Source organism: Mercenaria mercenaria, chromosome 1 (genome assembly GCF_021730395.1).
Source record: "Mercenaria mercenaria strain notata chromosome 1, MADL_Memer_1, whole genome shotgun sequence".
In the NCBI taxonomy this organism is placed as follows: Eukaryota; Metazoa; Mollusca; class Bivalvia; order Venerida; family Veneridae; genus Mercenaria; species Mercenaria mercenaria.
Window position 1 is genome coordinate 23,485,202 of NC_069361.1, and position 26,149 is coordinate 23,511,350.

At 36.3% G+C, this 26,149-nt stretch overlaps 2 protein-coding genes across 2 annotated transcripts; one reads left to right on the forward strand and one right to left on the reverse strand.

Moving 5' to 3' along the window:
- The first annotated feature begins 2,928 nt into the window (after positions 1-2,928).
- On the forward strand, positions 2,929-25,751 carry LOC123545730 (uncharacterized). Its single transcript, XM_045332038.2, has 3 exons — positions 2,929-3,184; positions 5,429-5,578; positions 25,488-25,751. Exons 1-3 carry the CDS (start codon positions 2,965-2,967, stop codon positions 25,715-25,717), a joined length of 600 nt encoding a protein of 199 aa, XP_045187973.1. The 5' UTR covers positions 2,929-2,964; the 3' UTR covers positions 25,718-25,751.
- Positions 7,101-12,202, reverse strand: LOC123565777 (SCAN domain-containing protein 3-like). The gene is made up of 4 exons (XM_053542339.1): positions 11,618-12,202; positions 8,692-8,962; positions 7,481-7,773; positions 7,101-7,264 (listed from the first exon to the last, which is right to left on the reverse strand). Exons 1-4 carry the CDS (start codon positions 12,038-12,040, stop codon positions 7,112-7,114), a joined length of 1,140 nt encoding a protein of 379 aa, XP_053398314.1. The 5' UTR covers positions 12,041-12,202; the 3' UTR covers positions 7,101-7,111.
- Positions 25,752-26,149: the final 398 nt, after the last annotated feature.

Genomic DNA, 26,149 nt, shown 5'->3' on the forward strand with positions numbered 1-26,149 from the left:
ATAATATCATTTCCATGTTGATATTTTGTAAAATTTTGGAAAAAAGGTTTTCGGGCCTGTGCTTTTGACAAATTTCATCTGGGGAAGAATACATTTTGGCTATAAAATCGACATTACTAGAGATATTTGAAAAATTAAAAAGCCTCCTACGTAGGCTAGGAGACTTTTAGAACGATGTACAGATTATATCTGGAACCGCAATTTACAAAAATAAAACCCTGTTAGAGATTATGCGGATCTAACAGGAAAATAGATGGTAAGGTTATGCTGCTTTTAAATAAGGAAACCTGACATGCATGCCATTGACTAAAATATATTGTACCGCCTCTTGGATTTAAGGCACACACACGTTAGTTTGCTAAGAACTGGTCTAATTCAGCGATTGGGAATCATGCCTGTCTTTATAGGCCCCTTAGTTAATATTGATTTAATTGTAGGGATAACGCATGTTTTTTCGTGTTACAATATCTGCAGATTCCCGAGGGATTGGTTGGTACCCGAGCCCGTTAGGGCGAGGGTACCAACGTATCCCGAGGGATTCTGCAAATGTTATAACACGAAATGTACATGCGCTAACGCTATTCTAGCATAAAACGCCTAAAAACTGATAAATGGATACAATGTAGGGATAACGCATGTTTTTTCGTGTTACAATATCTGCAGATTCCCGAGGGATTGGTTGGTACCCGAGCCCGTTAGGGCGAGGGTACCAACGTATCCCGAGGGATTCTGCAAATGTTATAACACGAAATGTACATGCGCTAACGCTATTCTAGCATAAAACGCCTAAAAACTGATAAATGGATACAATGTAGGGATAACGCATGTTTTTTCGTGTTATAACATCTGCAGAATCCCGAGGGAATGGTTGGTACCCGAGCCCGTTAGGGCGAGTGTACCAACGATTCCCGAGGGATTCTGAAGATGTTACAACACGAAAAGAACATGCGCTAACGCTATTCTAGCATAAAACGCGTAAAACTCAGGTAAATGAATATATTGTCCCTCAACGTCATTAAATTTCCATGAAATGCGCGGTAAAGTCTACGTTGTTTTTTCACGTTGACGTCATTTCCTTTTGAATTATCCGTTTTGGGGCCGTAATACGTTTACGCTTTGCAACGGATCGCGCATATAAAAAAGGTGTTATAACAGCACGTGAGCGCAAGAATCTCTCTGTTAACACACGTTTTCTCTCCTGTTAAAACACCCCCGAAAAGTGACAATAACAGCAGTTTTATGCTAGAATGTCTCTCAACGTCATTAATTTTCCACGAAATGCGCGGGAATGTCTGAGTTGTTTTTTACGTTGACGTCATTTCGTTTTGAATTATCCGTTTTGGGGTCGAATGACGTTTACGCTTTGCCACGGAACGCGCATATATAAAAAGGTGTTATAACAGCACGCGAGCGCGAGAATCTCTCTGTTTACACACGTTTTCTGTCCTGTTAAAACACCCCCGAAAAGTGACAATAACAGCAGTTTTATTATTATTATTATACCAGATTTGTTGAGCGCCCTTTTCATATGTAATATACGTTCAAAGGCGCTTTACAATTAAACATGTGACACATCGCAGATATGTAGGAAAATAACAAAACATGACATATGCAGTCTAAAAACTGAAACTAAACAATTTGATTAAACGCCTTTTTTATAAATGATATTTTCAATGGCGTTGTACATAATAATAAAAAATAACAATAATATCATAAATGAACAATGATAATATTTACAGCCTTATTGTAACAAACAGCCATGACCGCACCCCCACCCCTGAGGTCGTTTTACCCCTATTGCCAATACCAGTGCTTTAAATATTTGGTACGCCCAGACGGGCTGCATATAGTGGTTCAACCTCCCGGTAAATGGTGCCATCATGTACTGTTTTAGATAGAAATACCACACATTTCAAGTGAAACTCAAGTCTTGCGAAAAACACACACATAGAACGTCATAACCCTTAAAATGTGACATGATGAAATAAAAGATGGATTGTCAATTTAATTAATTACATGATGAGTTGTACAGTTAAGAGACCTTCGTCAGCGACGAATGACTTGCTATAGTTCTGTATTACAAAAATAACAATGGCATATTTATTATGAGTAGAAATAGTCACAGTTGGTACCTATGTGTTGTAGAAAATTTTGAAAAGGTGTGTTTTGAGAGCTCTTTTGAATGAATTAAGTGATGAATCTTTTCTGAGATTGTCAGGGAGAGAGTTCCATAGTTTTGCGGCGGCAACCCTGAAACTTCTATCCCGTAGGTAACCAGTCGACTTTTTTGTGGCACAAGGGTTGTTGCTGCATTTGCTGACCTCAGATTTCTAGTTGGCACGTACACCTCCAGTAAGTCTCTCATATACACCGGCGACTGTCCATGCAAGGCCTTGAATGTTTGAATGAGAATTTTGTATTTGATTCTATCTTGTATTTGAAGCCAATGAAGATCTTTAAGAATTGGTGTTATATGTTCAAAACGGGTTGTTTTCGTAATAAGACGTGCAGCTGTGTTTTGGACATTTTGCAGTTTGCTCGTTGTTGATTTTGGCACGCCGTACAAAAGAGCATTGCAGTAATCTAATCGTGAGGTCACAAGCGAGTTTATCAGGGTTTTTGTGGCTTCAGTTGTCAAATATGGTCGAATATGACCAACGTGTCGTATTTGGCCGTAGCATGTTCGAGTCACAGAATTAACATGATGGTCCATGTGCATGTTCGAATCAAGCGTAGCACCAAGGTTTCGAACAGTTTTTGATGGTCTTATGCTCGATTCGCCAACTTTCAGTTCTAGAATTCAACATGTTTGGAGTGTTTTTGACTCGAAAATATAACGTTCAAATACAATTTGACGTTGCCAGTCAGGAAATAACGTTGCGCGCCAAATTATAATAGTATTTATTATTAATAATATGACGTCAGAACAGCAAAAGGAAACGTAACAAGAAAAAAATATTGGAAATGGTGTCGACTATGGTGGAACACTCTACAGGATTATATGCTAAACTGGCGTTAGGCCTTCTGTCAATTTCAACTCTATTTGCATGGATAGCGTACACATGTACAGGTTGGGGCGAAGCAGTATCCGGGCCGCTGGCAGGAACACATTATGGGTTGTGGCGTGTTTGTTCGGATAATAAATATACACCAGGATGTGTTACTACGGACGGATGGGCAAATGGTATGTTTTTTTGTTTGTTAATTGACATTTACAGGTGAAGGTGGGTAGGGGTGAGGCGGGGCATATAACCGTAAGCGGGTTGTCGTGCAGTTACAAAAAGTGTGGGAAAGAAACATAATTCAAACAATTTTGTGTTAATATGCTATACTTTCTACAAACCCAAATGTTTTAGGTTAGAATCTCCAGAAAGCGCATTTGTAATTATCAAATCTGTGAGATGAACTGTACTGCAGTACTGCTAATCTGTCTGGTCACCACACATCAGTGCTCGAATCGGACAAATTGAGTCTGTACAGAAAAGGCTGATCGATGGGCAATGCACAACTTCGGCCCTATCGGCCCTACCTCCAGTTTAACTGACATGTTGACTATTTTAAACTGGAGAAGACTTGATCTCCTAAAGACTGTTAATGTTTTACAACATCACCCATAACCTGGTTGCCATCCCATCTGAACAGTATCTAAATCCAAATAAAAGGTCAGCCCGTCTATCCCAGCCTATGGCCTATGTGATTTGATGACTAAGGCATTCCGCTCACAGTTTTAATTGAGTTTTAATAGAGTTCACTGGAATTCCAGTGGACTTCACCGGAACCAAAACTTTATCGATTCCACCAGTTTCAACTGACCAGTGGATTTCTTATGAACCGTCTCTGTAATGTAAAATAATAATAAAAATGATAAAGAGTATGCAGGTTTTACTACATGTAGTTTGTAATAAAAGTGAAAACTATACAAATAAATCTGCTGTAGTATTCTATATAAGGCTTTCACAACCAAGAAAATATGGCAACATATATGAGCCATGCCATGGGAAAACCAACATAGTGGCTTTGCGACCAGCATGGATCCAGACCAGCATGCGCATCCGCGCAGTCTGCAATAGGCTTTGAAAGCGAACAGCATGGATCCTGACCAGAAAAAATCTTTTACCTTGACAATATAAACACTAAATTGTGATTTTAACTAAATGGATGCTAAATACTGAAAGAACAAGACGGCTTTGTAAAAACATTTGGCTATGCATTGGAATATAATGTTAGAAACATAAAGTCTGACTTTTCTCTGAATTAAGCTGAATTCAGTCTTAGATCAAAATTGGTGACTGAATCATTACTGACCAAGCAAATCAGTCATCTGAATACTGTCTGAATAAGAACTGAACAGCTTTACACGAAAAGCCTTTTATAATTTTATGATGACAAAATAATGATCATAATTATGATTATATTACTTCTGGAAGTACTCTGATGCTTTGTCTGTTAGTCTGTCCAACTTACTGATTTATCGCAATGTTTCGTTGCCGAGACACAGAAATTCGAGAATTACAACACAATAAATCTTAGCAAGATATTCGGTCGTATCTGACCCTTGAAATTTCTTGTTTTTTACAATTTCGTTCTGTCTCAACGCCAACCTAAACCCTATTGATACATGTACTGTTTAAAGCTCTCTAGGACAAATTTTGTGTTTAAAATTTACCGTTCTTTGTGTGAACCAAAAATCTTCATAGAAAGGTTTTTTCCCCAGTCGATACATTTTGAAGAAAAAGAAATCTAGAATGACGGTGAGTGGTTGCACGATCTGACTCCAACCAACACGTGTTCAGGTAATCTAGGACGTTCTGTGAATATTCGGCCACTTCTGTAACTTATTGTGTCTATGTGTGTATATATAAATATGTATTACGTGTTTTGGCAATGCAGTTTCAGAACGCGTTGTGTCTAGCATATTTTGGCAGTGACTACCACAATTCGGTCGAATACTGGTACCAGTACCAAAATGTGTTAGTACCATTATGCGGTGTAACAATGTTTTATACGCATTTGGACTTATCACATTTACTTGTGTGAAGTTACGTGGTTGTTCTAATCAGAATTCGCGGTATTTCATTTGGTTTCGTAATATTGTATGCGTCTGTTGTCTGTAATATAGTCAATATTGACCAAATATAATATTACAAACCAATCCATGTACTACATTTGTTAATGGTTTGTGAAATTAGTAATAGCCTTATTTTCTCCATACAATGTGCAATGGCTTTGGTTAATATAAATATGCAAATGATGCATATCTCCCACAGATGTAGATTATATAAATATTTAGCGGTAAAATAATTCCTTGTGCAATATCACCTCAAGGAGTGTTTCTTGACAACAAAATAAGCCTGTGTTTTAGTAACACTGTTTTATGCATTCATTTTTCCACGATATATCTAAATCATACGAACATTTCTGTTTCCAGACTGGTATGCCGCGAGTCAAGCATTGGTCACATTTGGATTCTTTGGAATCAACGCTGCACTGGTCCTGCAGATGGTGTACATGTTTAAGCCAGGTTGTGTGGGGAGCATTGAAGTTGCTGTTCCGACTGCTCTCATATGCTTTATCACAGGTAAAACACAAACTGTACATGCCTCTCTAACTTGGTTGAAACACTTCCATATGAAGCGGTGTACACACACGCACGCGCGCGCCCAGGAAAGTTACCATAAATCATAGAAATATGTGTAGGTCAATCACTGCCACAACAACCTTAGTAAGTAAATGAGTTGTAGCTATAAAAGCTAGATACTACGTTACCAAGAGACTAAAAAATAGTGTACAAACATGTTTAGGTAGGTGTTAGAAGCGCACTGATTGTAAATGAGAAGTCCCAGCCAAGGTAAGTAAGTAAATATGAAAGTTTCATATCATTGGCTAGTCCCACATCGGAGGCCAATTTCCATAACGATGGCCGAATTGAAAACATAACTAAGGCCGATTTTTAAATTCCACAACGGTGGCCGATTTATATACCAACGTCTCCAGAATGGGATTCTTACTGTGTAACACTTTAAAGATGAAATAAACACATTCAAAAGTTTTTTTTGTGAGTTTATTATCTCTCGATATTAAAAGATAACATTACTAATTTTTTCTTATATTACTTAAAACTTTCGTATATAGGTGCATAATTTCAAGAATGATAACTTGTACTAAACAAAAATATCCTAAAAGCAAACAATCACGCAAGTTTAACAATCACGGTTATCTATAAAAAACTGAATCGAGACCCACTTTTAAAAGGGGAGTAAACAGGTGAAGAAGTGAGTACGAACATATCTTTATTTACGTATCATTCTTGCATACATGTACTTCATACAATTACATTATAATACAAACATAAAATCATATGCAAGGCCATTCTTTTAAAGAATTATTGGAGATTGAATTAATTTCTATAAATATCATAAAATTTCTATCATATACTATTATTGTATTAAGAAATGTTAAAAAAAAGAACAATATATCAAATTGACCAACGTGCCCGATACTGTAAATAACGTCGACGTCAACGCTTTATTACACTAGCGTATTGTTGTTATGTAATGGCTTTATTACAACGCCGTGCCGTCAAGCATGTGATAAAACTAAATACAACATACATTTCTTTATGAAACATTTTCTAGCATAAAACTGCTGAATTAACAGGAGAGAAAATGTGTGTTAAAAGAGAGATTCTCGCGCTCACGTGCTGTTATAACACCTATAGCACAGCGTAAACGTATTACGGATAATTCAATTAAAAATGACGTCAACGTGAAACAACAACTCGGATATTACCGCGCATTTAAACGAAATTTTATGGCGTTGAGGAATAATTTATTCATTCATCCGATTTATTTTTTTTTTCGCGTTTTAGGCAAGAATAGCGTTAGCGCATGTTATTTTTCCTCGGGATCCGTTAGTACCCTTCTGCAGGTGTAACATCACGAAAACACATGCGTTATCCCTACATTCTTTTGATGGTTTTTTTTTAACATTTTTCATAAATGGTTATCTTCATAAATTTATTTAGAAAGATAATCTAATCTTTTTGTATTTTTCTTGTTTTGTTTTTATACATAAAAAGATTAATAATTGGACTTTAAAGAGCAATGAAATATTAAATTTTGAAGTTACCAGATAAAGCCTTTGTTGCAACAAACACATTATCGACCACGTCATCATGATGAATATCCTCTGTATCGCCTTCTACGTCTAAATGCGCCGTTTTTAAGAATTCCTTCTCTTCTGCTGTGAGAGATGCATAGGGAACCTTGATGATGAAATAAAATAGAAGAATCGAGTACTGTTATGAATTTCAACATCTAGTTAAACCATGTAATATAAACCATATCTTCAAAAGCATGTACAAAATAATCCAAGTTTTCAATTTGATTCAATGATGTTTCTTAAATTTCAGGGTTATTCCACATGATGTTTTCATCACTGTTGAAAACATTCGAGTAAACATTAAACAAAACACAATTACCTTATCATCTACGGGTGCAGCAAAATTTGGCCTTTTAAAAAACTTTTGGTACGGTGTTGAAGGCCTAGTAGATCTGTGTATTCTGTTATTGTAACTGTAGTAAAATTCGGGTAACTGTGAAACCCAGTTCCTCTCATCGACCATCTTATGCCTGAAGTAATCAGTCATTGTTCTATTGAACCGTTCTACTCTTCCTTGAGACTGTGGATGGTAGGGTCTTCCATGCATCTGTATTGCTTCAAACTCCATCACAACATCAGCCAGATCAGAGTTTTTAAACTCTCTACCATTATCTAAACAAAATTGCTAGTATACATTTGATTTATACATTGCGAACTAGTTGTGTCAGACAGGCCGATTAAATGAACAGTGTTATGAGATGATAAATGCTTTTTATATAAATGAAAATTTATGTTATCGTTACCACAGTAGCATTTTCATTGCAAAGAGCTGTAGAGTTTGTACGGACACAAATAGTTTTATTTTGCCATAAAGCCATTCTAAACAGATGCTAATCTTGAATATTTAAGAAAAAAATATTTAATTAAAAGATATTCAAAAATTAGATGTGTGTCCATATGACACAGGCGCCTCCCCATCCCCTTCCCCACACACACTGCAACATGGTTTTATGACTCATTTTAAATATTTTCAAGATGTTTGCAAAACAAACTTTTAAGAACCGTATGTGTATTTTTCACTTAGTTAGCCATAACTCTAGCCTAGCTGAGTAAAATCCTTAAAAGAACATTTCACAGGCTATAAAACAGTCCTCTAATGTTTTCTGAGTAAGTCTGGACAAGAAGTCTGGTCTTATTTAATGAAAAAAAAATTAAGAAACAAAATAAGTCAGGGGTCATAACTCCTACATGACTTAATGAATCCGGACGCGAAACCCCAGGTGCACAACTACACATGCTGACCAACATTCCTGTAACCTTTGGTGACTCTAGATCAAATACTTTACATTCCTGTAAAGTTTTGTGACTCTACGTCAAATACTTTTGGAGCTAAACGTGACACAACACTAAATTGACAATTTTACAAAGTCAGGGGCCATAACTCCTACATGAGTTGGAAGGACGGACGGACGCACGGTCCGACGGACAAGATCTATATGCCCCCACCAATCATGGGGGGGGGGGGGGGGTGGGGCACAAAAATTCTTCATTTTGAAGCTCTCTATATAAATATGTTTAATGCATGTTTACCTGACTGAACTATTCGAGGAGCTCCGTACATGTATATAAAGCTGATTACGGCCTCGGCAACTTCTTTTGATGTCTTGCTCTTCAAAGCTTTGCCAAACCCAAATCTCGAGTAGCAGTCTACTATGTTTAAAACATAGTTGTAACCTCTACAGGCAGGCATCTTCTTCAAGTCAATTTGCCATCTGCTGTTTGGGTATGTCGCTGGTATAGGTCTTCTGGATCTTGTTGTCTTCGGTAAATCTGCAGCACAGTTACACTGGTGGCATTTTATCTGCAAAGAATATTTTATTTAAATGCATGAAACAGAAAAAAAATGGCATTTATTCTTCAATGTACCCTTTACAGTTTTTGTATATGAATTATAAAATGACGTAAAGACTGGCATTCTGTGCTTATATTGTTTTACGCCTTTCTCTTCCGTATTTATTTCTAAATAGATGTTTTTGAATTATTATAAGTAAAAGAAACTATGCTACATATAAGCAATACGTGTTATTAGAAATGCGAGTTATCAAAAGTATCAGTTTTATGTAATTCAGAAGACATTACCCAAAAATAATTATAAGTATGTATCAAATTTCATAGTATTGTAACTTTAGTAACATAACTCCAGAGCGCCCAGTATTTAATGCCAATATACATTCTGACAAGGTATGTTGAACATTGCATATAAATGCTCAAGTTAAGGTAGCTCTGCACATTTGGATCGAAAGAATTTCTACAATGTAGAATTTGACAAAACTGTGATTTTTCAAAACTTCGGAATATACTTAGAAAATTCAGCAAATAAAAAGATAGGGTCGTGTTCTTGATATTTTGCCAGACTGATTTGAAAATATAGGATCTCGCGCAATTTCTCATAAAGGGAGTCTATGGGAAAATCACAGCTTTCGTAACTTTTTCATTAATATATTTTTTTTTCTGCACTGTAGATTTTAATGAAACTTCGCAAAGTTATGAATAAACTTTTAGCCTATATTTCAAATTGGTGAAATAAAATGTATAGGTTCGTGCGCTTATTTTTTAGATATCTGACCATGATTAAAGTGACCCTCACATTTCAAGCTTATTTTAAGACATTATTTTGAATTATCTAACATGCTAGATGTTTTAGTATCATATTTTTTAACTTTAGAAAGATAGTAACAGTGCCATTGAAATAGTTTTACTCACAGGTTGCCTTTAATTCATTAACTGATTTTCATTTCCGTACGCCGAATCTAGACTTTATTCTATATTTTCCGGATAAATGACGTTAAGCTATCACTTCCGGATTATTAAACGTACAGAACTACCACCTTAACTGCTCATCTTTTTGTATGTTATCAAAATTTTCCTTGTACTGTTTGGCTGGTTACCAAACCTGGCCGACATACTGTGCCAAAAACCGTTGTCAACGAGTGTTGTGATGATGGAATGGAAAAAGGTTGAATTTAGAGAGCGGACAAGGCTAAGCTTGTTGGTTTTTTTAGTAATTGAAGGGTCATAATCCAGGGGGAGCGGGGTGGGGTGAAGCGGTGAAGAGATAAGTAGGTAACGTGTTAGACAAAAAAAAAAAAGCTTAAAACGGCGAATGCACGTTATTGTAGAGGTTTTATAGTGTACCAGTAAAATATTTCCCTTAGGGTTTTAGTGTCAGTTATTCATAGTTTAGATCCACTTATACACAACACCAACCGCAACCGATTTGTGCATGCAAATAAGTTCAGATGCGATGCGTATGTTCAACTTATCGTAAAATAAAATACACACACCGTTTCTTGAAGTTAAATAATTTATTTGATTTCGACTGACTGGTCGCAACAGGAGAGGCTCTGGTGCGGTCGTTTATAGGGGGTGATAGATGAAAATTGTGAAAACTGGTGTAAGTTACAAAATTTTTAAATCTGAAAAAAAAAGTCTAACAAATATCAAGCATACAACCCTCTCGTTCTCGTTTTCCGAATCATCTAAGTATATGCCGAAGTTTCAAAATTACCATGGTTTAATGACACATTGTAGAAAATTTTAATTCGACCGTACTGAACCAGCTTAAACTGTTTTATTTTCGCAGTTATGTTTTTTTTCAGTATTGAATCAATACAAAACAGACTGCAGCAAATAATCAAAACACTGATAATAAGAAAGCAGTTTCTCTAAATTCAGAATTTGTAAAAAAGAAGACACTGTCTTGTGAAAAAATATAAAACAATTTGCTGATAAAATGGCGGAGAAATTTTTTCTTTGATTCCGAATTGTACGGAACCCTTTAAGAGTGTTCCTTACAACACAAACATTCAACATAAAGTGTGTCTTCAGAAGCATACAAAAATTACATTATTTTCTTCGAAACTGCATGGTTGATTAATAGTCTAAACAATAAAAAGCATGATTTTGAAACAACAGAACCACGTGATGATGAAAAACCGTAGGTGGACAGACTAATTTCAGTTTGACTCATACTTTTTTGTCATTCTTATTTTCACAATACAACTGTTTATTCATAATGAAAATAGGAAAAAACATTTCTAGAAACAGTTTTTTTTTTTTCAAAATTCAACAATATGTTCTTTAAGTTATGAGTTTTTTCCTTTGAATAAAAGTTTACAAAAGTGAATGTGAAACCAGATTTATTGTAATAATATTTTATTACAAATATGACTATGAATGAAATAAGTTCTGATTAAATCAGTAAAAAGAATAAACCTTATTCGGTGGTCTTTATGCATAGATTCTACTTTGGTTGGAGTTAAAAAAAAAAAAAAAACAACGAAAAATTATGAAAATGTTGAAAAATCAGTTTAAGCAACAGTGGGTGTTTTCAAAACAAACTTTCACAAATACAAGCCTTGTGACCTGTTGTTTTTATTTGTTCATTGTTTTCAGCACAAATTTTCCTGACATTTTACTGATATTAAGGCAGAATTGTATACTTCATGATACATACCTCCGTCTTGAAAATTGTCTTAACGTGTTCCCTCTGTACCGGAAATATGTGCCTCCGCAAGCTTTCATATACGGCGTCAGGTTTCCTGTGGTCTATTTCGTGATTCTTCTGCAGCAAACTTATCAACTGCGGTTTTCTAACACATTGCCTATGGCTTTCAGTGTTGTCTTGGCTTTTTCGATAAAGTTTATTTTCATCTTTATCATAAAAATACTTCTCTAGGATTTGTTTTATTTTCCTTTCATTACAGTCTGTTAACTCTGACAGTTTCTTTGGTCCCCATTTGGGATTGCTGGATTTCTTTTCGGCTACTGTAGTAATTAGATCAAATTCAGCCCAGAACCATTCAGGGTTTGGGTCTTTTGTCACTGGTTTTCTTTTCTTTACTGTTAGCCGAAAGGTGTCGGGAGATTGATCCTCCATCTTTGATCATGAACATCAAAGCGTGCGGCTAATTATGACGTCAAAATATCATGACGTCAGTGTGTTTGCTTACGAATGACGTCAATTTCGCAAACATTTGGACGTTGCGTACATTGTTGGCGACCATCGGGAATTTGTAAATTTCTTACAATTGACTGTTTCATGAAATTCGTTTTAGAAATATGGTTGTTTTGATATCCTTATATCATCAGAAAGGCAAAACAATCGCCCTGCTAGTAAATGTGATCACATTTACGTTAAATAATTAGTATAAAGTTAATTCGACAGAGAATAATAGAAAACATCAGAAAAACCTCATGTAAGATGTAACAGAATTTACCAGTGCGCATTATTTAACGTCTCGGTAACTTCATCAAATTATTCTTTTTCTGCCAAATAAGAAGACTCGGTTACGTGACGTCCAATACATATTACGTCATTTCAGTCATTTGCTGTTCAAGGCTTCCTGTAACAAACCGAAGCAAAATACCTACCCAGCTAACAACGTAAGATTTTATTTCTTTCCGCGACCGGATTTGTTAAAAGTTCGGTATTTTCTTTAACTATTGTAGACTTTCTATAATGCTTTTTTTTCTACAAAAAGTACATAAATTCAACTTTTGGAATAGTACGTTTTTGTCCCATTTTGACTTTGATTTTGGCGTTTAATATAATATTATGTGTATACTTTAATCTAGTCGCAATGTCAAACGTGTCAAAAATGCATAAAAAAAAAAAGAAAAAGAAAATTACCGTTACGTTTTAAAACTAAATAATGTATACGTGTTACAATTGTATCCGGACATTGCAATATATTTCACTGTCTGATAACTAATTTGATTTCATTTAAGATTAATTTTAAATTAAAATGAATGATTCACCGATACGTTCTTTCTCCACTATCGGAACGACATGATGTATGAAAACTGTAACCCAAACACCCCAAGTAATCCTTGTAACGCCAAAACGGTTAAATAGGTTACGCTAATGTACGCTAACAATGAGGGTAACGTCTTTACGATTATAGACTGGCCACCGTTGTGACTAACAATATAAATCGGCCGTCGTTGTGGAATCAGCCACCGTTGTGGAATTTAAAAATCGGCCTCCGTTATGTTTTCAATTCGGCCATCGTTGGGGAAATCGGCCACCGTTGTGGGACTAGCCACCGATATGAGACCTACAAATATGGAGCGGTTTGTAACTGATGAAGCTGTGGACAGATATACACGAACCGAGAGAAAGTCAGTTATAGCAGTATGACTACTTGGTCACACTTACAGGGAAAGTCACCCAAAGGAAATACCGGTAGATGAGTCATGAGAAAGTATTGAACATGAGGCACGCGTTTAGGTTAGTTTCTTAGAAGGTCGTTGGCAAGAGATACTTGTCAAAGTCAGTAACGTAGAGCCTAAATTCATGAGCATGAGGAAAATGTGGCAAGTCGCTTAGAAGGACATCAACATACAAAACTAGCCTAGGAAAGTAACTGACATTATCGTGAATGCGATGCGAACGAAACCACTCAGAAAGTCATGAACTTAAGGAGCTTTTCTAGGTAAGCAAATTAGTTTTGCCAAGGTCGCGTTTGTATAATTAACTTACATGCTGTCATGCTCCTGTGGATCATGTCTAGTTTAATCACTTAGAAGATGGTGAGTATTTGATATGAGATAAGTATAGGCGTCTCTTGGGCGCCACGAGTGCGCATGCGTGAAAATAACGTCATGCGCAGCGGCCATTTTGAATTCTATTTTTAGAATGACATCATTCTATTTTAAGAATGACTTCACAATGTTATAAATAGAAACGATCGTTATAAATCTATTTTAAGACTGTCATACTGAAAAGGGCTAAATGTTCTATGAATAGAAAATGTACGGAGCTGACTCGCATACCTATCTAGGGCATGGTCGCGCACATTGAGGGTCAGGTGCTCAGCCCTAGACGGGGAGATAAAGTGAAAACAAAATATTACAAGAAAATCAAATAGAATATGAATTATACTTAACCATATAAATTCATCTCAGACCTAACTGAACAAATACATTTCTTTTAAATTAAAACAGATTATATTAAAAAGCAAAGAACATTACTAATCCAAATCGAAATATTTATCACATTAAAACTAAAACATTAAGCATTGTTTAAGATAAATACATGGTTTAAAAAAGCAACATTTACTGAAGATTACTTTTTTGTCGACGATGTGTACCCCTCGGCGTCCGCTAAGTAAATGACCATGTATCTGTTTTAACAAGAGGTCATTCAAATGAACTCATAGTCTAATTTTAGAGTGAACATCCGACCTCGGTGCAACTATTATTAGGTACTGTATACCCATAGTGATGGTCATTAATCAAACGAGTCTTTGATGGTTGAGCTTTGATATTAATGCGTAAATTTGTACCAGATGAAAAAGTCATTAAATTATCCATTTGGCTCTCGCGCGTGAAAGGGCACTTCCTGCATCTCTGAGTCCATGTGGTAAACTCATTATCTTTTCCGGAATAGCGCTAAAGCGTGAAAGTGCATTTTCTGCCTCTCTAAATACACGTGGAAAACTCATTAAGTTTCCTGACTTGGAATTCACGCGTGACAATTCACTCGATGCCTATCGGAGCAAGTATGGAAAACTCGTTATCTTTCACCGACTTGGAACTCGGGTGTTAGTGCCTCTTTCATACCATCAATAATATGATGTTAAAGAACATTTTGATAGTTTTCTAAAAATATTTGACAACATTTTCAATGACCATCTAGAGTTTTAGAACCAGTAAGGTACTTTTTGAGAAGACTGCTTAAAAATCATCAAAAATAAGACGTTTTAGGGTCCATTTTTACATTATGGGTATCTGACATTTTTGAAAAACATACAGTGTGCACTTTACCGCAACCTAGGTGCCAACCGGAAATGAAGTCATTAAATTTCAAAGTCATCGTATAGGTCCGGGAATCTAACTGAAGGGCTGGACGAGTACTATAAATTGGTATCCTCAAACCGGAAGTGAAATCAATCATGCGTAAAATGCACATTTTCTGCGCGTTCTTAGACTCGAACCTGGTCAAGAAAGGTACCATTAGTACAGTAAAATGGTGTAAAAATACTTCAGAAAATGGGAAAAGCATGAAACTTGGTACATAACTACTTTAGGGCAAAATACTAAAAATGAGCATGAGACCCACTCCGAAAAATCCAATATGGCCGAAAAATCCAAGATGGCCGCCATATATGTATAAATTTTCAAAAATACATAATATTATATATAAAATTTCTATTGACACTTACAGTCATCAGTATTATAAGCTAAAACCACCTGCCTGAATAAATCCAAACATATTATATTAACAAAAATACCGCCCTTCCAACAAAAATGAAAAAAGTTGCCTCCCTTGGATAAAATATGCTATTAAGCAGAAGAAAAGTCATAATGCATTTATATGAATCAAAATTAAGTATATAATGGTAACTGGCATATCAAGAATGTTAAAATGGCAACAGCCCCTGTGCAGAACTTTACAACAATTGTAAATTAATTAATTATAAATACATTCGAACTTCGGTAACGGGAACCCATCAGGACCAAACAAAATTTTATTCGAATTATGGGTAGTATGAGTGATCGAAAAATATATTATAAAGGAATTTGTTTGGGACCTGACGAAGTTTAATTGAAGAATGGTGTTCGAATTATCAAGTTTGAGCAAACGAAGTTTTAGACTGTAATGTGTATTAGTGAATTAATGAAAAATGAACTTCTCACTTTTGCCCATTAGTTTTCGTGACTCAGACTTTGTAATGTTGCTTATCATTTAAATTTATTTACACAAAGGAACTAATGACATTTAAATAAAACTATAAAAATTCATAATTATGTTAGTGTGATGACCCTTGAACATCCCTGCCCTGTCAGATCATCATGATTTCTTTGGGAAAAAGCCCATTGCCGGTTGATCAGCGTAATCAAATTTACATTTGCATGTCCCTGTAATATTCTGTTTTTGTCAAATTGTACACATTGTGCAGTACAATGGTTTTATAGTTTATGTCATAAGCATAATGTACAGTCACTAATGCCCAATCACTCTCAGGCAAAAAACCATGAAGATCAAAACTGCTTCCTGAAAATTTGATGCGGTGGGGACGGGGATCGAACCAAAAATGTGCAGTTCTAAAGTTCATACTGCGCGCTTTATCATCCTTGCCGGGTTCTCACGGCGTCTAACACGTTCACACAAATTTTTCTTACCACGCGCTTCTTCACGTCCAGTGTGTTCTTACTACATTCTTAGTACAATCAGTCAGATTGCACCTCTCGCTTACCATACTTAACCATATGCTTATCACCTTTTCACTGTATTCGTCGGCTACTTATAAATACTACGCCATGCGCCTCTTTTTTTTCCCATTCCTTCTGCAAGCTAATATTGACATAATTGTGTCCGCATCTACACTCAACAACCATAAATTACATAAACGACGACCCCCCACCCCACCCCAACGCCCCAATGAAGAAAAAAGAGCAGTCTTATAGAGAACTGGGGGGGGGACTAAGCAAAAGCAGTGTGAAGGATATACGGAGGCCCCAAAAGTCCACTCCAAGCTGCCAGTGCTGCTGAGTCCAGATTATGTGGCAATTCCTGATGATGTTCGATACCCATTGCGATTGAAAACGAAGTGATTGGGAATTGGATCCAGTATTCATATTTAAATTTTTTCAGAATCTAAACCAATCAGAGAGAACCTGCTGCAAACGTGACACAGACGTGTTAAGAACCGAAAAAACGTATTAATAACCTTATGCGTATACTACAATGTGGCATGCACGAGAAATGTCATAGCCCCACAAGCGTAAGTAAGTTTAGGAAGAACTCCATTGACGTAGCAAAAACGCAATGATAACCCAAATGCCAGCGCAGTGAGCACGCCATGCAACCTTTCCCGTCAGCCCCACGCTTGTACTATGTCCTACTAGGTTTTAGTTAATCATTACTACGTCCTTCCTGCTCCTTTTAGACCGCGTTCTCACTATATTGTTTTGAACATGTCCAAAATTCGACCGCGTTCTCTACACTCATGGAGACCATAATTATTAATTATCATGTTTTTATCAGAGTCTACTGTATTTCTTCTACATTGACAAGTTTTTAAACTGTGTCCTGCTATTTTTTAAACAACGTAGTGGGAACGTGGCTGAGTTAACGGGGTATAAATTAAGAGCAGAATCTATCATTTCTAAAAGAAAAATGTGCTTTTAATATCTATTTCTGACATTTACTGAAATTAAAATATAAATTAAATGTGAATACTTGAGGATTTTTCTAATGAGCACAGGGACATTCGAAACACAATTTTGACACCAAATTTTAAAATTTCTAGTTTTTTAAGACGACAAATATTAACTATTTACCATTTTATTCCATTAAGCAGTCCAATGTAAGAATAACACTTCTTGTCAAACAAAACTAACCAGTACGCTTGCGCTTACCGGTGAATCAAGCTTTTAAATGCATTTTCTACATCTTCCTACAAGCAAACTGTTCGTATTTATATTTCTGGGGTATAAAAGGAGGGTTTCGAACTCTTCTTTACCCGCAAAACAGTCAAGTAGCTTGATCAACCACTGTTCACATATAGATTAGGGCTATGATTTTGCATTCCTGCATCATCTGCTACACATCTTGAACATACTAAAAAGGTTGCCCATTAGGTCGGCACATTTGGTGTCGGGTGTTCTAAACACTTTCCTAAAATTCCTAGTCAAGATAAATAAGGGTGACCAGAGAGATCTTGATATATTGGGAAACCTTTCCCAAAAGTTTTTGTCTCAAGTACCCGAGTCTCCGTACCAAAGCTCCTCAAGTGCATTTGCAACTTCGATAAAGTCTGTCGAGGAAGACTAATTTGTCAAACGTGCTGAAATGCTCTGCACTGCCTTATGCAAGTTAACTAAAGTTTTCGACAATCTCGTGGGTAGTGTGTACTGACAAGAGTATCTGACATGTACCTTATTTCAGATTTCAGCTCACTGTCAGAGTAATATATTTCACCAGAATAGTTACTAAGTGTTGTCCATGAAAGCAACTTTTTTATTTTCAGCCTTACTCTTTTTGTACCCAGTTAGCAATTTTACGCAACATTGTGACTGCGGGGGGATAATAAGGAACATTGTTTCATTTGATCCTACTAGTCCTCACTATAATCCTATTCTTGCATTTCGAAGTCCCAAACTGAAAGGGGTAGTTTTTCGTACTTGGTGTCAAAAAACTACAATTTTATACTTACCATCTATAAACAAGGTTCATAAAGAAATCTTTAGAATTGCAATTTTGAAGTTATTGAAGAATCTGTCATTTGCAAATGATGGACAACATACAGACGGACAAAATGATGTACAAGAGGAGAAAAAAGATAACAAGCCATGTTCTCAATTTGTCCCTCTTCTATGTAAAATTTCTCAAGAAAAAATCTCTTCTTGTTTTGAAGAAATGCAGGATGACACTTTGTGTCATAAATTTGTGCACTATTTTTTGCCATAGCAACAACATTTGTTGCCATAAAGGAACAAATTTAAATGACATTGGCATTCTCTGCATTGCCTCTATCCATTTAACATTATTCATGAAAAATTTTTGCTGTAGTTTCAAAGTTATTGGCAGTAAACCACTCTGCATGGCTGACGTATTGACAGCATACAAGGGCAACCCATAAGCCCCATCTGGCTAAATAACTGGTAAGGAATAACAACAATGTTCATATGCGCTGTGGGAATTCAAGTGAAATATATAAATTACATATATTAAAACAAAATATTCTTTAAAATATGAAAACTACACAATGATAATATTGAACTAAGTTTTAAATGTTAGAGTTTTGCCGTTACCATGGAAACAGAAAGAAACTAACATCATTTGAATTGTTATTTTTGTATTTGATGCAAATTTAGGATTTATTTTATTATATACATTTATATTTAGTGCATTTTGGGGGTGAATGTAAACATAATGACCTTTCATTAGAATCTTCTAAGGTAAATATTGAGTTTTGGCGGCCATTTTGGAAAATGGCCACCATATCGGCCATCTTGACAGATATCAAATGGGTCCCATGAAAAAAATGATTTTAATGCTTTAATAAATAGCTGTGCCAATTTTGGTGCTTTTCCCATTTTCTGAAGTATTTTGGCATTTTCTGTTACGAATTGATCGCACTACATTGGAAAGGTCTCCACAAGTAGATTCGGAGAATGTATACTTTGATCATCGTATTTCCAAAAGGAACCGAATAATGAGCCAAAATCACTCAAGCGGTAAAACCCGGCTAACTCCTTCATAATTGAACAAAAGGTAAGCGTGTAGGATATCTTACCAAAGGTCGCGATAAGTACTATAAGACAATAAACTTAAACCGTAAGTCAAATCACTCATGCGAGAAATACGTCAAAGTAAGCTTATCCGATCCTTACACTTTGATATCCAAAATGGCAGTGAATGAATTTACAGGGAGAAATATAATAAATAGAGCCAAAGCAACGTTCTGATTCGCAATGGCTTGCCGAATAGATTCTTTGACAGTCATGTCGTGCTGACTTCTTAATTTCTTAGCCGACTGTAGAATCTGCTGCTGAGTAGGATCGTTTTGTAGCTCATAAAAGTCAATTAGAAATCGGGCATAATTTTGTCTCAGTCTCTTTCTTAATTGAGGCAATGCGTCATTAGCAGTGCGACGGTAAGCTTCTTTAAAAGTGAGCCCTTGTTCTGTATAGTTGTTAACTTTAGCTCTAAATTGTTCTTTAATAGATTGTCTGAGAGGATCCTGAAAACGCTTGACCCAAATCTCGAGACGTGATCGCTCTTCTATAATCTCAACTTTTCTACGTTTACTGGGAGGTCCCTTGATCAAAGATCGTTTCTTTACAAAGCTTGTGTCATTATTCCCTATTTTCCGTTTCATCATCACTATCATCATCATCATCACAATGGTCATCATAATCCTCCTCCTCATCTTCATCCTTGTCATCATTTTTGTCAGATAAGTATCCTTCTCCATTGAAATAGTCTTCTGGTTTATATTCATCATCTGTTCGTTTTCTCTTTTTTGGATTGTTCGCCTCGAAAATGTTATCACGTAAACGGTGTTGTTCTGTGGTGCTCGATTTTAAGTCTATTACCAAATAACCGTGCGGTCTTGATGTCGCTCGTTCAAACCGTTTCATAAAGATGTTACTAGACGAAGGGTAAATTCTTCTTGCCAATGTAGCTACTTGTTGTCTGTCAAAAGGATTATTAAATAGCACCAGATACTGCGTATTCAAAGCGATATCCCTACAAGCTTTACTTTGAGGGAACAAATTTTGGGTGAGATATACGACAGATATGTTCCTGTGGTGACTGCCCTTGGTAAAGAGGTCAGCAATTCTTTGATCGCATTTAGCTTCAGTCACCAAGTCGTCAAAGACCAGCAGGTTCCTTTGATTAACATTTATATATTGGGAATCATTCAAGTAGTCTGGAATACCGTGTACAAATTCGACCCCGGGGATTTCACGCTGAAGTTCATCATACAATGGTTGCCATTGTCCAAAATACTATATGATACGCTGAGGCTGAGGTCTTACAAGATTTGATGATAACAGTTTTCTTGTCCATTCAGTTTTTCCACTACCACTTGGTCCTGAAACGACCATGTAAAATGGATGTTGAAACGTCGTCTCTCTTGATATGTCCCATGTTTGTAATGGCGGTGAAAAACCGTCAGTGGCATCGTCATTTCCGTGGACATAACGTTGATGTCTCCGCATGTTGTCAATCCTAGAGAAAGACTGATGGTAAACAGGACGCTGATGCATTTGTGAAACCGATGTTAGTTATATATCTTTTATCAAAAGACACTGATTTATTCTGTTCTGTTAGCCATTCTTACGCTTTCTTAGGGCAGAGGAGAAGGAAGAGGAGGAGGAGTGGAGGAGTAGGAGGAATGGAAGAGGTGGAGGAGTGGAGGAGGAGGAGGAGATTGAGGAGGAGGAGGAGGAGTGGAGGAGGAGGAGGAGAGGAGGAGTGGAGGAGGAGGAGTGGAGGAGGAGGAGGAGTGGAGGAGGAGGAGGAGTGGAGGAGGAGGAGGAGGAGGAGTGGAGGAGGTGTTGTTGTTAAAACAGTAGCTCGTAACACCTTCAGTCATGGTTAAATTTACTTTTGACTTATACGACTTATATATGGCTTGTGCGTGTGATCCCTGAGTGACCAATGAGAATGCGTAATATCACTAGCCAATCAGAGCATTGCTATAAGCTTTACTGACTAATCAGAACGTTGCTTTGGCTCTATCTATTACATTTCTCCCTGTAAATTCATTCACTGCTATTTTGGATATCAAAGTGTAAGGATCGGGTAACTGGGGGCAAAGACATTGGTCAATAGATATATAACTGTGACCAGGGAAATTGCTCTTTATGGACCCTTCAACTACCTCACTCAACAAAACCCCTAACACGCTTCGTTGGATCCATTGTTTCTCTCTGTGAATTACAGGGCTATGCATTGTATTAAAGTTGTGTGTTTTCATGAGTGGCAATGCATAGCCCTGTAATTCACAGAGAGAAACAATGGATGCAACGAAGCGTGTTAAAAATTTTGGGGGGTTTGTTGAGTGAGGTAGTTGAAGGGTCCATAAAGAGCAATTTCCCTGGTCACAGTAACTGTTATACATCTGTTGACCAATGTTTTTGTCCCCAGTGCCTTAGGACTATTTATTATGCCATATTAAGGTGACCCACACGTGTCGGACCCCTTTGTGCGCTTGGGGAACGTGAGAAGTGTGTAAACTTGAAGTGCATGTACTTGTAAGACTCAAAGAATTCGATGAGCTTAAGGGATATATAGGTAAGACTTCGAGAAGGCTGTGAAGTTGAGGAACATTCAAGAATGATGTTTACTTAAGGCACGTGTATACTAGTAGGTAAACAGAGACCTTCATTTTTTTCATTTTTACAAGTTCTTAGAAATTATGCTTGATTTCATTTATCCTAGTAGTAATGAACCGGACGGGATGAGGGGAATTTGACGTCATAATTGAGGTCATATTGCTCTCTTACCGGTCCGCGCGTCAACCATTGTTAATCGGAATATACATAACCTGATCTTTTCTCTGTAGCTGGCAATCACTTCGAGCCATGTTATGAACACAGAGACTATTTAGTCACAGTTCCTGAAACTTCTGCGTTTTGATAACCTAAAAACGAAAATAAGAACAAAAAAAAACGCGGCGCACTGTACTGTAGGCCTAACCAGTCTTAAGGTGAAGAATGTGTAATGAGCGGGATTTTCAAAACCAATTTACATCCTAGATAACATACGTAGGTAACAGCAAAAGTTGATCTTCACCCGATGTACAATTATTGAAAAGATCAAATGCACACTTTTTACGCAAATGACGTCGAAATTTCACCTTTAGGGTAGAGACCACCAATTGTTTTCCCATAGACTTACATTATAACATTATGGCGTGTACGGGCTTCCATACATCGAAACATGTATATCTAACTACATATTTTTCAAGAACTATCTTAGTTCTACCAAAATATTGGACGAAAAACATATGAATAGTGATACTTTATTTAAGTAATTTTCGTGTGAATGAGATGATCCCCTGTTTACATCGTTGGCATGGCGGGAGAAATTCGTTTGATAAAACTTTTTTTCAATACACATAAAATGTAGCAAATGTTGTCAAAATGTATAATAAAATACTGTAAATGCAGTGAAAAAATATCAATTTTGAAAAAATAATCACTTCCTGGGTTTGTTTACATGACTGACCAATCAGAACGCACAGACGTTACCTTATTCCCAGGTATACACTTACCTCATTCCCAGTAAGTTCCCTGTACTTTTTGGAATTGGTGGTCTCTGACCTTTAAGCCTAGTCGGAAATAGTTGTAACGTTGCCGTCTTCCTGGCGATTAATTTAGTCTCGGGGCATTCATTTTATTTAAAAGTTTTTTTTCCACGGTGATGTAATTTTCAAATACATACTCCCGCTATTCGCTGAAGGAATGCTTATTTTATACAAAAATCATGCCAAAATCTTTCTATGAGATTATTATTTTCGTGCGGAATGACCAAGTAGTGTGCAAAAACTTGTCCATAGAATTTTTTAAAAAAACTAATATTATCTTATAAATTTATTTTACTGTAAAATGAGCAAATAAAAATCAGGGGTCACCGACTTCGTTTTCGCAGTATTGTCATAAATTTTACCCTACCCCCATTTTCTCGTGCATTTTTCAAACATAAAAAGTCATAAGAAAACCATTTGATAAATCAATGAAATACACGTCTACCAGATAAATGATAGCCCACAGCGACACTGACTGCACGCGAGTTTGTTAAGTTATAAGTTTGAGGCTGACTCTTTCCGATTAATTAAGTTGTAACCAGAAATCTTAGCATGTGTTGTTCCAAAATCTGACCTCTAAGGAAATTACGTTTCTTGTATAAATTGGGAGCATGCATTTACTGGTCCATAGAATTTTTTTTAAAATTTACACAATTATTTTAAAGGCATTTCTCAGCAAAATAACGAAAAAAAAATCCTTGACTACCGACTTCGTTTTCGAGCTACGAAGTCGCAAAAAATGATAAAGTCTCAAATGGCGCAATGGGCGGCGTTTGACGTTGCGCATTTTCCCGCTTTTTTTTCTGACGTTACGCAAACGTCTTATTACTAAAACTGTGTATGCTGTTTGCAAATAGATATTTAGCCATTCCGTTTTAAAATATCTAATATTTTCTAAAACATACTTTCATTCTTGTATTTCCAAATCATTATATTTCATAGTTGTCTTTATCGCGTGAATATATGTGGTAATTTTCAAGTTACCTACTTAGATTGTACAATTGCGAGACAAAACACAATTAAGCCAGTGTATATACACGTACATATACAAATATTCGGTCGGAAATAATCTGAATTTTCATTGTATTCCGTGGTGAAAAGAAAGCCGTACATTTTTTTCGCATGAAATGTTAGAACATATTTCAAGATGTGTTTTTAAGTATAATATAAGGTGCAACTGGTGGTAAATTTCTTTGCATAGAGAATGTAATAATATGAAATATATCTTTTTATGTGTCCTATCCAAGTTATGTTTGGTCGGGGCAATTAGTGTTCCCCTCGCCCGTCCGTCAGTCAGTCCGAAATAGTGTCTGACATATCTAAGAAAGTATTGACCCAGAGTAATCAAACCTCACAGGATTGTTGTCAGTATTTCCATTTGAGTATATAATGTTTTAATTTGATCTCACACAGTCAGACCGGTGTTATGGCCCTTGGCGTAGTCAAAAATATACATAAAATTGTGTCGCATGTATCTCATTAAGTGCTTCAAGATTTTTGTTACATTCATTTTAAAAAATGATAAGGACATGAAACCATGTAGGAATAATATGCAGCATGTAAAGTTGTAACATATTCGGGACTGAGCGACCGCCAATTTACTTGCTTTTGCTATAATTTATCTTTTGGAACTACTACATCTAAACAAACCTGCTACAGAGATGTTGTCAGTAATAAATGTTGAGCAAGTTGATACCGTTAGGAAGTTCGGAAACAATAACAGTTAAATTGTCGGTAAATCATTTATACCTACAATACGAAACAAAACACAAACCTCAAATTTTAAAGTTTTTCATAATTTTTCATTTTTATTATGACAATGCATTTGATAACTGCTATGGCTGTATGTTATACAGCAATGATATAAAATGTCTGACTGATAAATAAAATTTATACACAACAGCAGTCTTCAAAATATATATTAATTTTGACATGCCATTCATAATTCTCAAGCCTGTACCCATTATCACATAGAAAAGACATTTAAGTATGTTTTCCGTTGCTTGCGAACCCGTCGCGCATCTTCGTTTGTTTTCCCCCGGAAGAATGCTCCGAAACGAGGCTATAATTTATGAATAGATGCAAACACCAACAATAATGTTTACAAACATAGGGAATTCAACATTTTTTTTAACTCACAAAAACTTCATGAAAATCATTCTTATAATACAGGTAATGAACAGCTATACTACAAGTTTTCTCGTGGGGGTTGGGAGGGGGGGGGGGGGGGGGGGGACAATTTAGGCCCTTCCGAAATAAATGTGTTTTCAAAACTTCATACGCAAATATATTCAATCTTTTTCAGCATAGTATAAGAATATAGACCTTTTATATGACACTGTCAATTTGAAACTAAAAATCTTGTATATCTCATATTTTTCATGCAAATCAAGTATAATTACCATCAATACTGTGCAAGTGGTGCGTCTTTAAACGGGATATTCGTTTGAATGAATTTTTAAATTACACCTTCTTCACATTAAAACAAAATTGTAAAAAGTATGATTTTGTCGTAATTATGACAACACTTAAGCCAGTTTCTGTGCTTTTCAGGTTTACTCTACTTGATTGGTATAATTGTGTATGGAGCCAAGTTTGGAGAAGATTTCGTTAATCCTGCTGACTCAGACCCAAACTGGGGCGAATACAAACTGGGTTACAGCTTTGCGCTGTCTGTAGTCGCTCTCGTGTTTGAACTAGTAGCCGGGTTACTTCTGATCCTAGATGCCAAAGCCAATGTGGTTAACACCTGTGAGACATCGGCTCGTTCTTGTCATACGTAGCATGTTTACATATGGAATAAATTAATGATTATCACTTGTCTTTTTTCCCATCTTTCCATACTTGACATCTATTATTAGTGTCGGTGTAATGAAGTATTTCGACTCCATAGAATAATGACCCCCCGGTCATTATTCTATAGAAAAAGTAACCCCCCGGTCATAGTATTATGACCTCCAGATCATAGTACTATGACTCCCACACGTGAAGTAAACTGAACCTCACGAAGAATATTGACTCCCATAAAAAAACGACCCCCGGTCATTTGGTCAGATTTAGTGATAACTCATGTATCTAAAGCCTAATTGCGGCATTTTATGCCCCCACTCGGGGGAGGGGGGCATACAGATTTGCCCTAGTCCGTCCGTCCGTCCTTCCGTTTGACCATTAGTCCCAGATACCATCACTTGATACAGAAATCAGAGCATTCCGCA